This window comes from Aquarana catesbeiana, linkage group LG09 (genome assembly GCF_042186555.1).
Source record: "Aquarana catesbeiana isolate 2022-GZ linkage group LG09, ASM4218655v1, whole genome shotgun sequence".
Classification (NCBI taxonomy): Eukaryota; Metazoa; Chordata; class Amphibia; order Anura; family Ranidae; genus Aquarana; species Aquarana catesbeiana.
In genome coordinates this window covers 213,991,156-214,003,573 of record NC_133332.1, presented here as the reverse complement: position 1 = coordinate 214,003,573, position 12,418 = coordinate 213,991,156, and the positions used below count along the sequence as shown (strand labels likewise).

The 12,418-nt window shown below is 45.8% G+C and overlaps 1 protein-coding gene and 1 pseudogene across 2 annotated transcripts in view; one reads left to right on the top strand and one right to left on the bottom strand.

Moving 5' to 3' along the window:
• ADAMTS13 (ADAM metallopeptidase with thrombospondin type 1 motif 13) overlaps positions 1-10,996 on the top strand; it is a 96,616-nt gene extending 85,620 nt beyond the window's left edge. The window contains exons 29-32 of one of the 2 annotated variants that reach the window (XM_073599680.1): positions 2,095-2,241; positions 3,678-3,854; positions 8,147-8,331; positions 9,756-10,996. In XM_073599680.1, coding sequence (XP_073455781.1) covers positions 2,095-2,241; positions 3,678-3,854; positions 8,147-8,331; positions 9,756-9,944 — 698 coding nt within the window. In that variant the 3' untranslated portion in view covers positions 9,945-10,996. The remainder of the gene's footprint in view (positions 1-2,094; positions 2,242-3,677; positions 3,855-8,146; positions 8,332-9,755) is intronic. The other variant, XM_073599681.1, reaches the window with a different exon arrangement.
• On the bottom strand, positions 1,222-1,354 carry LOC141109091 (U2 spliceosomal RNA; annotated as a pseudogene).
• Positions 10,997-12,418: the final 1,422 nt, after the last annotated feature.

Below are 12,418 nucleotides of genomic sequence, written 5' to 3'. Positions count from 1 at the left end.
TGAATACACCGCTCCTTCACCGCTCCAATGAAGCGGTTTGCAGGACTTTTTTCACTGTCCTGCCAGCGCACCGCTTCAGTGTGAAAGCCCTCAGGCTTTCACACTGAACAAACAGCGGAGGCTGTTTAGGGGCGGTTTGCAGGCGGTATTTTTAGAGCAATTTTTTTTTTTTTTTTTTTGCTTTTTCACTCTATCGAAAAGCCAGTGGCGTGCAAAACACACCTCAAAAACTTCCACCCGGTGCCAAAAAAAGTGCCCACACATAGAGAGTGAAACACAAAAACGTGCAACGGGTGTACAGAGTCCTCCACTAGGGAAGGACCTTACCCTGATCCCCCGGGGCGTTAGGCTCCAGACAGGGACTGAGGTACTCAGACAAAGGGTCCATCCGGCCGAAACCAGGCGGACCCCCACAACTGGAAGGACTGCCGAAGCAGACCAACCCAAGTACAGTGGGGCTCTCCCGAAGAGAGACCCCTCAAAGGAGAGGGCGAACCAAGCCAAAAGGCCTATGTCCACCCCCTCCCAAGACTTTCAGAGTAGGCCCGAGGACCCACACCCTACTCGCCACACAGTGACAAAACGTGTATACAAAGACAACCAAAAAAAAGACAAAAAGGTGACAAACAGGGGTAAAAGAAAGAGTGGGGAAGATAGTGAGATGGGAGAGTGAAAGTGGCCATTGTGCTATACAATGGCCGGCCCTCCGGCCAGGCATAAAAATTTCCCCTGGTCCTGGCCAAAAGGCCCGGCCCAAGAGGCAGGTGCGAAAAACGTGTGTTGTGGTGAAGTGACCATGGTGCCATAAAATCAAGTGCTTTCACACCGTGACTATACGGCACCCCTGAACTGCCACTTCAGGGGCACATTCACCACTGGCTTTTCGAAAAAGCCCTGACCACCCAGCCCAGACCACAGCAGACCCCACCACAGACAGGAAGGATATGGAGATCAGGAAGCCGGAAAGAGCCCTTTACCATCAGGCTCTGCCGTCGCTCCCATCACTCCTCCTAATTACATTCGGGAAGTACTTGCCACTCCCTCCCCCCCTTGCAAGGCAGGAGTAAGCGTTCTCTCCCAAATAACTGTCTGGAGCTAGATCCGCCCCAATCCAGGCCAGAAGGCCAGGGTCCCGACCCTCTGGTTCAGACCCCGTGGTTCTCCATCCCCATCAGAAGGCTTCCCTTTCGGCTACAAACCGCTCCAGGTCACCTTCACTCCAGCAGGTTTTGCATAGCAACCGCAATCCCATCTCTATTTCGCCATAGATCAGGGACGGAAGCAAGCGCCACCTCCTGGAAACTGATAAGAATAGATACTACACTTGATCTTCGCCAAAAGGCCGAGAAGCAATTAGCAATAATTTTAGCGCAATACCGCCTGCAAACCGCCCCAGTGTGAAAGGGGTCTAACAGCAAGGTCACACACCTTAAAGGTGAGCCTTCATTACATGGGGGGAGCACCTAAGTGAGAACACAGCGTCTGATTATCGCATCACTTTCACAGCATACTGAATGGCATGGAGTGTGGAGCACCTGTAAATTGGATCAATTTGAACTTTGCACAGTGCACTTAAGCACTTTTATAATTCCAGTATTTGGATCTATTTAAATTTCCACTGACTTATTTGCTTTAAAAAAAATTATCGCTATGTTAATGCACATTGTCACTTTTTTATTTGGCTATTAAGCACGTGTCGTTTTTATATATTTTTCGTTATACATTTTACACATTATTATTACCACGGTGTAGAGGATATATTTTTACCAGTTCAGAGGCTTTTTGCTTATACCTTTGATAGCGCAGCGTTTTTAATGCGATTTTAGTACTTTTGCATGGTTTATGAGACATGTTTACCGCTTGCAGCTGATTCAAAGAGGATTTATTGGTTTATTATTGTTAGTGGAGGCTCACAGGATGTTCTATATAATTTGAATGACGCTCGTCAAGTCATTGAATGTACTGAGACTTTCCGTACGAATGTTCATACGAATGTTAATGCAGGAATTTACTAGTGTATGGCCAGTGTTAGTGAGAATACTGGTAGAGGGGCATAAAGTTAACTGCCGCTTATGATCTTCTAAACTTCTCCAGGTGTATGCGGGCAGCTTTTCCTGAGCGCCTCTGGAATAATCAACACCACCGGGATTCTGGAAAACGATTGTATATTCTCGATCGGACGGCCGCTAGGAGAGATTATTGTCATCAAGGTTCTGTCCAGCTCTCTGAACTGCTCAGCTGGTGGGTGTTTTTGGTCCTGAATCTTCTGTACATATAATTGTCTTAGTTTAATCAAAGGTCTATTAGCGCCAACCAATGACATAAACTGTGTACTACACCAATGCTATCCTCAGTGAGCATAGTTTGATGCCACTGTCCTCAACTTTTTCGTGTTTGAGTATCAACTATACCAGTAATGCTATGTACACAGGCCACAATGTTATGCCAAGTACACAATGAGAAAATGGGCCGCTGTCAAAGCAATCATACGATAATCTGGTCGTTAGTACACAGCTTTTGGGAGAGGATCACAACAGATCATACAAAATTATCCGAAGGGACAAACATGGAAAAAAAAATCTCTCGTACAATACCAGAATGAGCGATTTTTATTTAATCAGTACAGACCAAGACCACGCATGCTCAGAAATTATAGAATACATTACAATACAACACATTACATCACTTCCAAAGATTTAGTCTGGCGTATGTGAATATTTGTAACTTACTTACCTCCCGCCCACCGTATTGTAAAATGACGGGTGCAAGGTGGCCCCCTCTCATTCTGGGACGGCGTCATATGACATCATCCCACTCTCGCTGCTCCTATGCGTCCGCGGGGACGTGCAGCGATCGGTGGTCCACTCTGTCCCTGGGACATGACGCGCCACCGTTCTTGCTGAAGAGCCAATGACGAGGCTCTTTACCCATGTGATCAGCTGTATCCAATCACAGCTGATCACATGTAAAGCAGGAAATCAAGGTTATCGGCATTCCTATCCTCACACTGACAGCGGGTGAGGAGAGGAGAGCTTATCAGTGGAACTTCTTCACAGGGGAGATCTGCACAGATAATCATGGCACTGATCTTCAGTGCAGTCCGAACAGGGCCCAGCAGTGATGCCAATTAGTACCCGTCAGTGCTGCCTTAGAAAGCCCATCAGTGCCACAAACCAGTGCCACCTATAAGTGCTGTATATCAGCGCTCAGTGAAGGGCTGCCATTCTTTGAATCAGTAAAATTTAAATTGGCCAAAAAAAAAAAAAAATCACATGCAGAAAATGCAGTCCTGCTTAGAAATACTATGAAAAGCCTGCTGAATCTGGCTGCACTATACAGTATATTACAGGACTATGATTAAAGTAAATGTGTACCCTTTCATTAAGGATACAAAACGTAAAATTACATTAAGCTCCCTTTGCATAGCATGCACCATAATATGACGGATAATATTTTTATCAGACCTTCTGGCAAAGTGTGAACTTCCCAGGGTGTAGGAAGAATAGGGAAAGGCTCCCCTACCCCTTAGCCAGGTCCAAGCACTATGATATGAGGGGAGGGGGTGGGGCGGGGCCCAAGTCAATAAAAATAGTGACTTTCAGAAAGTCGGTAATTGTCTAGGGACTTGTGTAAACTCTGGGATTCATTTTTCACTGATTGATTTACTTCCTATGTAGGGGAGCTTGTATTGTTCTATGGCAGAGCTACGTGGAGAAGGGCTTGTACCCGTATCTCAGGGATCCCAGTGCAAACGCGATCGAATACAGTGACTGTGAGACAGCGCCAAGTTCAGCCCGGTAATGGAATAGTCCTGGAGTACTCAACTAGACCAGCCTCTAAAACCTATCACCAAGGTACGGCAATAACATATAATGGAACAAAATGCAATTTAAACTAAAGGTGCCTGGTTGTCACACTGGTCCTCTCACTTCTGTAAGGTTTCTAATGGCATGAAAGACAGGCAACAAGTATTTGCTGAATTAAAAGTCAGCTATGATGGCTTAAGTGCTGCTTCCATGAAAGATTTCCTTTACTCACATTTATTGCTTCATAAGTAGAAGCCAATATGCATTGCTTTGATGGCTTGTTCCACAAAATAACACAACAACTTGTGTCTAGAAATCACTCTGCAGTGTTGGACTGAGCTGTAATTCTCTGCAATCAACATGTAATCATTGTGACTGCCCAGGTCAGAGAGGTTGTACAGTATTATATAACAGGAAGTCATACCTCCCAACTTTTTGAAATGGGAATGAGGGACACCCATCGGCAAAAGCATGCAGGCATAGGACACACCCCCTTGCCACACCCCCTTTAGGGAGAATTGTACAAAAAAACAAGATTAGTTAAAGTGCTTTTTTTTACAACTACTCTTCCTTTATATTTGCTTTTGGAATTTACAAATGCAGCAATTTAGAAATCAGATGAAAGGTTTAGCGCTGGAAAACACTTTTTGGTAGATAAAAAGATCAGACCAAAGAGGAGGATCGAGGGACATTGCTACAAATCAGGGACAGTCCCTCAAAATCAGGGACAGTTGGGAGCTTGGGAAGTTACAGTCTTATTAGGAAGCACTGTGTAAAGTTTACTTAATCTGACTGCAATGGGTTAGATGAAACTGGGTGGAGAGCTTGGCTTTGCCACAGTTGCAGCGATCACTGAGCGATTTCAGCTGCATACAATGAGGGGAATTTACAAAAACTGGAGCAGCTGTGAATAGAAACCAATCAGCGTCTAGCTTAAAGGTGAACTCAACCCTAAGGCCGGTTCACACTGGTGCGACAAACGCTCCGACATTGGGAGCTCATGTCGCATGACGTGTGAAAAATCAATGTTTCCCTATGGGAGCCGTCTTAACTGGTCCAACACATGTTGGTCTGACTTTGAAAATGCTCCCTGCACTACTTTGGTCCGACTTTGATCCTATTTCAGCCCATTGATCATTGAAGTCGGATCAAAGTCGGATCGCCGTCTTGCATGATCCGACTTTGGCATGTGATCTGCTCTGATGATCTTGAGGGGGAATTCCACGTAAAATTTTAAATGAAAAACCGGCATGGGTTCCCCCTCCAAGAGCATACCAGACCCTTGGGTCTGGTATGGATTTTAGGGGGGCGTGGTGGGTCCCCCCCAAAATCCATACCAGACCCTTATCCGAGCACGCAGCCCGGCCAGTCAGGAAAGAGGGTGGGGATGAGCGAGTGCCCCCCCCCCCCCTGAACCGTACCAGGCCACATGCCCTCAACATGGGGGGGTGGGTGCTTTAGGGCAGGGGGGTGCCCTGCAGCCCCCTCACCCCAAAGCACCTTGTCCCCATGTTGATGAGGACAAGGGCCTCTTCCCAACAACCCTGGCCTCTTGGTTGTCGGGGTCTGCAGGCGGGGGGCTTATCGGAATCTGGGAGCCTCTTTAATAAGGGGACCCCCAGATCCCGGCCCCCCACCCTATGTGAATGAGTATGGGGTACATCGTACCCCTACCCATTCACCTGGGGGAAAAAAAAGTGTAAATAAAATAAAAAACAAAAACAAAACACACACACACAACACACTAAACAGGTTTTTAAAGTAATTTATTAGGCAGCTCCAGGGGTCTCTTCCGACTTCTCCACTCTCTCCGGCCTCTTCTCCCGCTCTCTGGTATCTTCTGCTGGGCTCCTCCGCTATCTTCTGCTCTTTTGCCCGCTCTTTTCCTAGCGGTGGCCCGGTCTTCTACGTCGTCTTCTTCCCTCCTTCCAATGTTGACACGATGCTCTCTCCCGCTGTAATGCTGTGTGCGCGGTGTGCAACGACTTATATAGGCATGGGGCGTGGTCACCGGGTGATGTCACCGGTGACCCCGCCCCTTATGGCGTCACCACCCCATCATGCCCCGGGTGATGACATCATAAGGGGCGGGGTCACCCGGTGACATCACCCGGTGACCCCACCCCATGCCTATACAAGTCGTTGCACATGGCATTACAGAGGGAGAGAGCGTTGTGTCAACATTGGAATAAGAGAAGAGGGAAGAAGACAAAGTAGAAGACCGGGTAACCGCTAACAAAAGAGCGAAAGAACAGAAGATAGCAGAGGAGCCCGTCAGAAGATACCGGAGAGCGGGAGAAGAGGCCAGAGAGAGCAGAGAAGGCGGAAGAGACCCCCGAAGTCGGAAGAGACCCCCGGAGTTGCCTAATAAATTACTTTAAAAACCTGTCTAGTGTGTTTTTTTTATTGACACTTTTTTCCCCCCAGGTGAATGGGTTATTAAAGAAGGCTCCCATCTTCCGATAAGCCCCCCCGCCCACAGACCCCGACAACCAACGGCCAGGGTTGTCGGGAAGAGGCCCTTGTCCTCATCAACATGGGGATAAGGTGCTTTGGGGTGGGGGGGCTGCAGGGCGCCCCCCTGCCCCAAAGCACCCACCCCCCATGTTGAGGGCATGCGGCCTGGTACGGTTCGGGGGGGGGGGGGGGGCGCTTGCTTGTCCCCACCCCCTTTCCTGACCAACCGGGCTGCGTGCTCGGATAAGGGTCTGGTATGGACTTTAGGGGGACCCCCTTGCCGTTTTCTCAGCGTAGGGGGTTCCCCTTAAAATCCATACCAGACCAAAGGGCCTGGTATGCTCCTAAAGGGGGAACCCATGCCGTTTTTTTATTTAAAATTTGGCGTGGAGTTCCCCCTCAAGATTCATACCAGACAGTGCCTGGTAAAGTCGGATCCCCGTTTACTGAAGTCGGACGCGTCTCTGACTTCAAGTCGCAGGGGAAAATCGGATCCAAAGTAGGACGAGTGTCGTCACGCCAGTGTGAACCCGGCCTAATACTAAAATCTCTAAATCTACAGGCATCCACAATCTAGCCCTGTAAAGAGGAAATCACTATACATACCTTTTCTAAAGCCGCTCCAGTCCAGTCCCACGCTGAGCTGTCAGCAGCAACTTCTCTTTAGAGGCAGGTGTAGGAGGCAGCTGACAATGGAAGCCCCATAGTAAGTCTATGGGTGACATTACTTTCCAAGCATTTCACAGCCGTTGTCAGCTGTCTCATCTGCAGAGCTTCTGCCACTGGAGACCGGATTGCATTCAAAAATGGTATGTATAGCGATTTCCTCTTTACAGGGCTAGATAGGTTAGTATTAGATTGTGGATGTAGCAATTTTAGTTTTAGGGTGGACTTTCCCTTTAAGGCCTGGTTCACACCTATGCATTTTTTTAGTATATTTTCAGTTTTGCAGAAATACACCATAGTCCATTTAACATGGTGTCCTATGGGTCACGTTCACATCTGTACATTTTATGGAAAGGTCCAGGGACTTTTTTCTGGTTTTTGGTTCCATAGACTTCAATGGATCAAAAACGTGTATTGAAAAAACGCAAAATGCACCCGGAATATGCAAACTGCAACCTGCATAGGTGTGAATCAGGCCTAAAGCAGTATTAAACCTAACAGCAAAAATGTAATATATTCCAGTTTACCAATCCTTAGATGTGGTGGCTGCATTTGTTTTCTTTTTTGGTCTTTTCCCCCCCTTTTTTTTACCTGGTGATCTGGCCAGTAACACACCTTCTGTATTTGAACACCCTAACTCTGGATGAAGAAATACAGGGGGTACCTTTGGACAGCAGCATTGTCAGTCTGTATGGGAGTATTAGATGTACTAGCAGATTTAAATACACTAACAAATTGAAGCCAAACTCCGGCTCACACTTTATAAGCAGTTACAGTAACAGTTGTTTCAATTTTTGGGATAAAGGTTTTACATAAATAAAAGAAAACTGTACATTTTAAGCACCCCTGTCAGTAGTAAATGGTTTGTCTCATCCCTGTAACTGCTACATTAGTAGAACTTGTTCTTTTGAAAAACACCAGACTTACTGGCTAGATGACTAGGCAAAGTAAAGGAACCAACGCCTAAAATAGAAAAAAAATGCCGCCATCTTATCTAAGAATTGGTACGGTGCAATACATTAAATGTTTGCTGCTGGGTTTAATACAGCTTTAACTGAACCAGATGAAGTTAGAAGCTGATTGGATGCCATGCACAGCATCTGCCACAGATTTAGTAAATTCCCCTGACTATTGTATGTACACATTGGATGATGTATAGACAACGTTAGGAGTCTGATGTAGCAGCAACATGACGGTCCTCTCCTTACTTTCCATAGACTGTGATGTGCAGCTGTTTGGGTTGCGAGGGGACATACGAAATCCTGTACAACCGCGGTTTGAGCTGGACTCCCCTGTTTGCCGTATCTTTATTGACGTGCCTCCTAAGTATACCATTGCAGTCCATGCTTTGTATATGGACCTTGAGAATGGGACCAATAAGACACAGTCAGATTACATCCTGGTAAGTAAGTAGTCACACTGCCTATGCAGGGCTGAATGGACAGACTCCACCAAAAACAGATATGTAACCTTTCCATGGTTGTTTGAAAGTGGAATCACATGACATACACACTATTAACAAAAGTATTGTGACGCCTGCCTTTACACACACATGAACTTTAATGGCACCCCAGTCTTAGTCCGTTGGGTTCAATATTGAGTTGGCCCACCCTTTGCAGCTATAACAGCTTCAACTATTCTGGGAAGGCTGTCCACAAGGTTTAGGAGTGTGTCTATGGGAATGTTTGACCATTCTTACAGAAGCTCATTTGTGAGGTCAGGCACTGATGTTGGATGAGAAGGCCTGGCTCGCAGTCTCCGCTCTAATTCATCCCAAAGGTGTTTTATCGAGTTGAGGACAGGCCAGTCAAGTTCCTCCACCCCAAACTCGCTCATCCATGTCTTTATGGACCTTGCTTTGTGCACTGGTCCAAATCATTTGGTGGAGGGGGGATTATGGTGTGGGGTTGTTTTCAGGGGTTGGACTTGCCCCCTTTTATCCAGCGAAGGGAGCTCTTAAGGTGTCAGCATACCAGGACATTTTGGACAATTTCATGCTCCCAATTTTGTGGGAACAGTTTGGGGATGGCCCCTTCCTGTTCCAACATGACTGCACACCAGTGCACAAAGCAAGGTCCATAAAAACGTGGATGAGCGAGTTTGGGGAGGAGGAACTTGACTGGCCTGCACAGAGTCCTGACCTCAAACTGATAGAACACTTTTGGGATGAATTAGAGCAGAGACTGCAAACCAGACCTTCTCGTCAAACATCAGTGCCTGACCTCACAAATGCACTTCTGGAAGAATGGTCAAACATTCCCATAGACACACTCCTAAACCTTGTGGCCAGCCTTCCCAGAGGAGTTGAAGCTGTTATAGCTGCAAGGGGTGGGCCAACTCAATATTGAACCCTACGGACTAAGACTGGGATGCCATTAAATTTATTTTTCGTGTAAATGCAGGTGTCCCAATACTTTTGGTAATATATTATATTGACCTTTTTAGCTCTCATAATACCTAAAAGAAAAGGCTTTATAGCCTGACAGCTTCATTTTTTTTTACTTAGCCACTAAAAAGTATCACTTTCACAATGTTGTTCCTTCTCTACCTCTGTGTTTAGGTAAGTGGTGGCTGGTGCTCAATTTGGGGGGGGCAGCAGCAAACAATGCTCCCGCCACTTTGCTCCCCGAGCCCATACTTTTTGAAGCCAATCAGAGCCTCCCGATCTAATCACATGCTTTGAAAAAAAAAAAAACCCATTGGAATCCATGAGTCCCTGTGTGTAGATCAGGGGCCGGACGCATGGATTGGGGGGGTGGGGGTGCACCTGGGCCTCGTATGGACGGGCCACCACTGAGGTTGATCTGTGTGTGTTCTCATCTCCAGATTCGGGACATGAAGTCGATGAAATCCACCGCTTTCCATGGAAACAACTTGTTCTACTGGGAGTCCAAAGGGAGCCGGGCAGAGGTTGAATTTAATGGCGACTTCTCACAGGACAGAGTCAGTTTCCGAGCGCAGTACTGGGCGAAGGAGAGGGGGAAGCCAATTCAGAATGGAGATTCTGTTGTCTGACCAGGCCATGGTTGAGATGGTGGAGCGTGTTCATGATTACCTTCAAAACAGGAGCAGATCTTCTGCCCTCACACCCCGGTTACTCACCTGTAGTGCATACTGTACATGTAAAGCTGTGACTGATACAATTTTTGTCACTCATTCGATGCAATTTTTTCAGGTTCCTGCTGTGATATAATTTCTTGAATTCATAAAAAAGAATCTCTGTTCCCCTGATCCAGAAACATTTACTGACATTCCCCAACACCCAGATTTTCTTGCTGTTTACCAGAAAATCCACAACATGGTAACATTCACAACACTTGCCGTACATCACAGCCGATGTTATATTCTCCTTCGGTGATTGTTGGCCAATCAGCTATTGCCTAGAGAGATGTGGCCTGATTGTCTGAGTCTGACCAATATATGCCACACTGCAGATTGTAGGCTGAAATATCTATTCCCATCTGTTTGTATGCATATCCATCATTAATTTGAAGGGGTAATGTAGTCAGATCCACGCCATTATGTCAGGAATCCAGCAAATTGTATGAACATGCCCCTATGAAGAGCTTTGTTGGAGGTATGGGCACAGTTATGGGTCACGTTGCGCTAGAGTTGCCACCTCATCCCTTTAAACCCGAACACCTTTGAACGTTACGCACATGTACACGGCAGTTTTAAGAAATAAAAGATTTTTTAAAGTGAGATTTCCACTTCAAACTGTATCTTCATGGTAGGTGGAAGTACTGAGGGCAGTCTGTGTGTAACATTACAACCATGGACTTAGTTATAAATGGTTGTATGAAGCAGTGTTAATTTTAGTCTTAGGACTAAAATGGCATTTTAGTTTTAGTCCCATTTTAGTCTTCTGCAATTGTTTTAGTCATATTTAGTCGACTAAATCTCCAGTACATTTCAGTAATTGCAATTTAGTTTTAGTCATAGTTTTTTGACTAAAATGGCATTTTAGTTTTAATATCATTTTAGTCTTTTGACTAAAATGGCTTTTACAGTGGAGACGGAAAGTATTCAGACCCCCTTAAATTTTTCACTCTTTGTTATATTGCAGACATTTGCTAAAATCATTTAAGTTCATTTTTTTCCTCATTAATGTACACACAGCACCCCATATTGACAGAAAACCACAGAATGGTTGACATTTTTGCAGATTTATTAAAAAAGAAAAACTGAAATATCACATGTTCCTAAGTATTCAGACCCTTTGCTGTGACACTCATATATTTAACTCAGGTGCTGTCCATTTCTTCTGATCATCCTTGAGATGGTTCTACACCTTCATTTGAGTCCAGCTGTGTTTGATTATACTGATTGGACTTGATTAGGAAAGCCACACACCTGTCTATAAAAGACCTTACAGCTCACAGTGCATGTCAGAGCAAATGAGAATCATGAGGTCAAAGGAACTGCCTGAAGAGCTCAGAGACAGAATTGTGGCAAGGCACAGATCTGGCCAAGGTTACAAAAAAAATTCTGCTGCACTTAAGGTTCCTAAGAGCACAGTGGCCTCCATAATCCTTAAATGGAAGACGTTTGGGATGACCAGAACCCTTCCTAGAGCTGGCTGTCCGGCCAAACTGAGCTATTGGGAGAGAAGAGACTTGGTGAGAGAGGTAAAGAAGAACCAAAAGATCACTGTGGCTGAGCTCCAGAGATGCAGTAGTGAGATGGGAGAAAGTTGTTGAAAGTCAACCATCACTGCAGCCCTCCACCAGTCGAGGGCTTTATGGCAGAGTGGCCAGATGGAAGCCTCTCCTCAGTGCAAGACACATGAAAGCCTGCATGGAGTTTGCTAAAAAAACACCTGAAGGACTCCAAGATGGTGAGAAATAAGATTCTCTGGTCTGATGAGACCAAGATAGAACTTTTTAGCCTTAATTCTAAGCAGTATGTGTGGAGAAAACCAGGCACTGCTCATCACCTGTCCAATACAGTCCCAACAGTGAAGCATGGTGGTGGCAGCATCATGCTGTGGGGGTGTTTTTCAGATGCAGGGATAGGACGACTGGTTGCAATCGAGGGAAAGATGAATGCGGCCAAGTACAGGGATATCCTGGACGAAAACCTTCTCCAGAGTGCTAAGGACCTCAGACTGGGCTGAAGGTTTACCTTCCAACTAAACAATGACCCTAAGCACACAGCTAAAATAACGAAGGAGTGGCTTCACAACAACACCGTGACTGTTCTTGAATGGCCCAGCCAGAGCCCTGACTTAAACCCAATTGAGCATCTCTGGAGAGACCTAAAAATGGCTGCCCACCAATGTTTACCATCAAACCTGACAGAACTGGAGAGGATCTGCAAGGAGGAATGGCAGAGGATCCCCAAATCCAGGTGTAAAAAACTTGTTGCGTTTTTTTTCCCCAAAAAGACTCATGGCTGTATTAGATCAAAAGGGTGCTTCTACTAAAAACTGAGCAAAGGGTCTGAATACTTAGGACCATGTGATATTTCAGTTTTTCTTTTTTAATAAA